The sequence below is a fragment of the Arachis ipaensis genome, chromosome B7 (genome assembly GCF_059453495.1).
Source record: "Arachis ipaensis isolate K30076 ecotype BB chromosome B7, ASM5945349v1, whole genome shotgun sequence".
NCBI lineage: Eukaryota > Viridiplantae > Streptophyta > Magnoliopsida > Fabales > Fabaceae > Arachis > Arachis ipaensis.
In genome coordinates this window covers 116066513-116072105 of record NC_142442.1, presented here as the reverse complement: position 1 = coordinate 116072105, position 5593 = coordinate 116066513, and the positions used below count along the sequence as shown (strand labels likewise).

The following is a 5593-nucleotide window of genomic DNA, read 5'->3' as shown; positions in this document are numbered from 1 at the left end:
TGGCATCCTCCTCGTTTAAAATGGCAGTTTGTAACCGCCGTTTTTACCTGGGTTTAATGGCATCCTCCTCGTTTAAAATGGCATTTATAACCGCCGTTTTTACCCAGGTTTAATGGCATCCTCCTCGTTTAAAATGGCGGTTTGTAACCGCCATTTTTACCTGCATTTAATGACATTCTTTTCGTTTAAAATGGAATTTCTAAACGCCGTTTTTACCATGGTTTAATGGCATTCTTTTCGTTTAAAATGGCATTTTTTAACTGCCGTTTTTACTATTATTTTTATCTTGTTAAATAAATAATTTTTTTATTAAAATTCCACAATAACAAAATCATAATCTATAGACAAAATATTATATAACTCAAAAGTATTAAACATAATATATGATTTTTTAGTATTACAAATAAAAAGTAATAACTCCTATACAAAGTATCAAACTAAGAAATATTGTTAGTTCTATTACATTGGGAGTTTTCCTAGAGATGCTCAACAAATTTGCTACAGATCATTCCAACATTTTCATTGTTCATACTCATCATCACTGTAAGCTCAACAAATTTGATTTTTTTAGTCAACTCATCATCATCCTTAAGATTTCTATCTAGGCCTCCATTTGCATCTCGTCTCCTTTTTGCAGAATCAGCACTGCCATTGCTGCTTTTATCCAACTTGTAATACTCATTAATAGTATTTTCAATGGTTTCCAGTATCTGATCACCATAATTGCTTACCTTGGCCCTGTGTTAAATAGAAACATCTGTGAATGCCGACTCAGTTAACCAGTACATTTGATTAATTCGTAGAATGAACTTACTTGCTCATGCCATTGAGTTCAAGGAGTTCTTCCTTTGTTCTTAGTACTTTCTTGCTCATCAGCTGCAACAGAGAATTACTATATTATAACAGAAACAGCAGCTCATCAGATGCTTAGCATTTAAAGACAAAATTTCAATTGAATTAAACTATTCATAATCCATTACTGCACAAGATTAAATGAGCTCTATACAGAGAACTTGTGTAACTAACCAGAATACGTGGTGAGCCAAGACATTGTCTCCAGATTCACCAAGAATAGTTGCCCGCAGCAACTGCAGTACTGAGTATAACTTTGCTGAAAGATTCTGAAATAAAATTCTATCAAAGACAATTCAAGACAGATTAGAAAATTGAACAAAAAGGACCGTAAAGAAAACCCATTATATACCATGTCAACTTGAGTTTGGGGCTGAGCAGGAGTATCAATTTTATGACTATTTTGTTTTCCAGATGTCAGAGATCCTTTAGTTGGAGTGAACTCGTACTTCGCTAATTTTGATGCTTTTATGGATGATGGGAACCTACAACATTTTAGGATGCTATTAAGTAGGAATATAATGCTAAGAAAGAGTGTGTTGTAGATGTTAAAAATGAGGCTAGAGAAGGTTGAGACAAGAATTCAAAGTAACTTTGATGTATCAAGCTAACAATATCTGAGCGCTAACAGAATTGGACCCCCAAAATTCTGACTGACAGATTCAATCAAGAAATAGCTTCATGAGATCGACAAACCTCCATATAATTCTCTGGCCCCCCAGCAACAGGTTGCGGACCTTGGGGTCATTTACCTGCAAATTTAAGTATTGGCATTTTAGCCTTTAGCAATCCTTATCAATACAAAGCACTTGGAAAAGAACAGTCAAGCATATAAGAAAAGCATTTACTGCACCACACAAACCGGATAGTAAATAAAATAAAGAAATATGTTGCAATTTCCAACAGACAATTATATTTACAAAACAAGGAATGCGATTACTGGAGTACAAAACATTTGCCCTAATGCTTAATCACACCAAAAATGTTGCATATAAGGTAAGGCATCCATGAATAAGTATGGAATGAAGATAAGGAGAAATAGTGTCTTTACATGGTACCTAACTGAGCTACATTAGCATGCTGCTTTACTAATTTACAAAAGGCATCTATACTCAAAATCAAGGACGCTTCCTTTTCCTGCAAGCAAATGACAATGCATAAGCACCTAATAATTTACCATAATGAACAATTCAAGGTCAACTATGAATGAGACCACCAGAAACCTAAGCAATAAAGAGAAAGAACCTTCTCAAAGTAGTATATAATTACAAAAAGACTATATAGATCCAAAAAAGCATTCACATATATGCTCAATCATCATCTATATAATACAACAGCAACATCACAAAAGATCAATGAAAATTAAAATACACAAAAGAACCAGCATTCTTTGTTTCTTCCTACTAGAGCATGAACTAGATCTAAAAGGATGAAGAGGAAGGAAAAAATCAAAGAAGAAGATTAAGTAGATTAGCTATTAGAAGTGACTGAGATGGTGAAACCAAATTGTAGAAGCTTGCTGAAGGCAGCAACAACGGCATTGCTTGCCGAGGTGAGGAGGTGAGCCAGATTGAAAATCAGATCATAGAAGGCAACGACAACGGTGTTGCTTGCGATGGTGCAGAGATGAATGATGGCGATGAGATGAGCGGCGACAAATCTTCATATCGAAGCCAAATCGTTGAAAATGGAAAGAAAGAATAAAAATTTAAACTAAAAAGTCCTTATAAGATTGGATGAAACAGATTATACCTGGAGGAGCATATCCAATAGTTCCCTTTAACACAGTTGTGCTAGATTGATTATGAGGATCACCATTAGTCATTGAGAGAAGCCTTGCTAGTTCTTTTGAAAAACAGAATAAATGAAAAAATAGAATAAATATTATTAAATTACTAAATTAAAATAATTGAATTAATGACTTAAAATGTTAACAAAAAATAATAAATTCTACTAGTTCTTTAATTTTTTCTTATAAGCTAATTAATCTATAATGTGAACGTGGTTATCTAGCTAGCATTATAGTGATCTATATATGCTTGGCGGCAAAGTAGTGTACGTAGCATATAATTATAATTTGGTCAATTACTAACAACTATATCACTAGCTATGTTCATATAAAAACTTGTTCAAATTTCCATTAATTAAGCTAAGCATTATACAGTAATAACTAATAACATGTGAATGAAATAGTAGGTGCATTCGGACCAAGGAAAAAGCTCATCATGCTTATTGCTTAGCTTCTAAATCGTTTAACAACTCAATAGACTAGTAATTCCGTGTTGAATTTGTACTCAAATATATATATGTAAAGGATATATAACTCAGAATTTCTGATGATACAAGAAAAATATGCTACAAAATGACAGAGTTTGCTTTGACTAAATATGTTGTCATCTGGCACCAGAAAAACTATAAATTCCATAAAAAGCTAAAAGAAATGTGCACAGTTAAGAGTTGACTTGACTAAGAGTTAGAGAAATCCTTTCTTAAAGCATGAATTTTAACAGAGTTAAGAAAGCGCATATGAAAGGATCAATTAAGAAAGAAGATAAAGAAGAGTTGAGAGAAGAGTACCTGGGTGGAGCCATGGAAATAGAGAAGCTGGTTTCTGCTTTCTTGAGAAACTAAAATTAAGAGTACCTGCGTTTGTGAAGCAGTTGAATATAGAAGCCAGAAGAAGAAAACACATAGAACCCAAAAATATCATAAAGAATGAAATTAATTTCATATATAGTTTATGAAAACACACAGAACCCAAAGATAGATACTATAGTCACTTCAGAATATGATAAATATACATCCTTGTATTTCAGAGTAACTACTAACTATACAAAATTCAATTTAATATAGTATAGGAAAATCAGAACTGAAAGATCATTTAAGTAAAAATGGATGCCAAAAGTTCATATTTAAGTGAGGAAAAGCTATGCCAACACCATCATCTAGTTAACTTGCAACAGCACACTCTTAACTCCTTACATCACCAACCAAGCACCTAACAAATTAACATCAATGTTTTCAAAAATGTTTGATCCTGATTTTATGCTATCTCTTATTGGCAATTCTTGGCCCTCAACTTTCACTGCTTCTGTATTATTCACATTGTCTTTGCTTTTTCCCCATACCACAGTGTATAGCCCACAAACAATTACAATAGCTCCAATTACGTTGTAAATTAACAAGTTAGTATATTTATTAACTGACTAGTGTCTCAGCAAGAACTAAACATAATTAATGAAACCCTACTATAGACTTTCATATGGAACTGACCTTCCAAGATGAATTTGCTCAGCCAAGACAATGGTACCCAATACAGCAGTGATAATCATAATTAGAGGACTGAAAGAAGTCACAAAAACTGGTCCACGTTCCCTGGTCACAACTCCTTGTACATAATATGCGATTCCAAAACACACCACTCCCTGGTTGAAGAGCATTAAATTATTTATAAATTAAATCGCCATACTAATAATAATAATTAAATTAAACCAAGATAATAAGTCTAATATATTACTCACAGAATAAACACAAGCAAGAAGCCTTAAGTCCCATCCAATGGACCAAACACTCATATCACGCTCGAATATATATAAAGGTTGCAATATAAAGGGGTTTAGGGCTAACTGTAACCACTTTAATTAATTCCTAATAGCCGACTGAGTCAGTTATAGAGTTGCAAGGGAAAAAAAGAGAAGGAAATTTACCCAGAGAATAAAACGATGGCTCAAAATTCAACACTGCAGCAAAGATCGTGAACATGTAGCAGAAAACGTTAGAAATTTCTCGTGCATTATTGCCGCATCCAACAGCCAAGGCCAAACAATCTGAAAAAGAATTAAGTATTTAATGAAATTTCAACCTCAAGTGCTTAATTATTGAACAAATTAATCCCTAATTTAAAAACCTAATACATGGAATGGAGGAGGTGGAGGCAATGGTAATGCTGTGGGAGGAGAGGATCTGCGTAGCAGCGGCGAGAAGGAGCAGTCGACGGTGACATCGAGATCGGCAACGTGAAGGAGCAGTTGGCTGTGGTGTTCTGAGATCTGAGGAAGCGGTGGTGGAGGTCGAAAGCAGCAGTAGCTAGCGGAGGACGAGACGAGCGAGGGAGATCAGAGAACGAGCCTTCATCAATCGTGTATCGTGCATCAGAGAGCGGCAGTGAGTGAAGAAGGGGATGGTAAGTTTTGATTTTATACATTTGTGATAACGGCGGTTCAAAACCGCCCTAATCATCAGAACCGCCACAAAATACAAAATCAATTATGGCAGCAACAAAAAATGCCATAATATCCGGACATTACGGCGGTTCTTTAAAACCGCCGTAATATCAATGCCATTTTAAACTCTTTTTTTTGTAGTGTAGTAGTTATTTCTGTTTTTTCGTTAAAGTTTATGTGTAGGTGTTATGCTTTGTCGTTATGTCCAATAAAAGGGATTGTAATTAGAGTATGCCTTCATTATGTATCCTACTTTTAAAGTGAGTTGACTTATACCACCTTTACTCAATGGTATGGTTTTATACCTTGCATAATCTCTATGATTCAATTTTGTTTTTTAGGTAGATTAGCGGCTTTTATCTTGAATAGTTATTTATATTAGTAGTAGTTTATCTATAATATTAAATCTTACTTATACCAGAAATTTCATAATAATTCCCTCTCATTTATATATGGATAGTAGTTTTATACTTTGATTTTTTCTGTTTAGAGCTCACCATTATTAAATTAGATAACTT

At 34.0% G+C, this 5593-nt stretch overlaps 1 protein-coding gene across 1 annotated transcript; it reads right to left on the bottom strand.

The window, feature by feature from the left end:
- Nucleotides 1–476: 476 nt before the first annotated feature.
- Nucleotides 477–5056, bottom strand: LOC107609816 (uncharacterized). Its single transcript, XM_088494893.1, has 8 exons — nucleotides 4767–5056; nucleotides 2341–2512; nucleotides 1904–1989; nucleotides 1549–1632; nucleotides 1205–1337; nucleotides 1027–1121; nucleotides 815–892; nucleotides 477–738 (listed from the first exon to the last, which is right to left on the bottom strand). The coding sequence occupies exons 1-8, from the start codon at nucleotides 5054–5056 to the stop codon at nucleotides 477–479; spliced, it is 1200 nt and encodes a 399-aa protein (XP_088351019.1).
- Nucleotides 5057–5593: the final 537 nt, after the last annotated feature.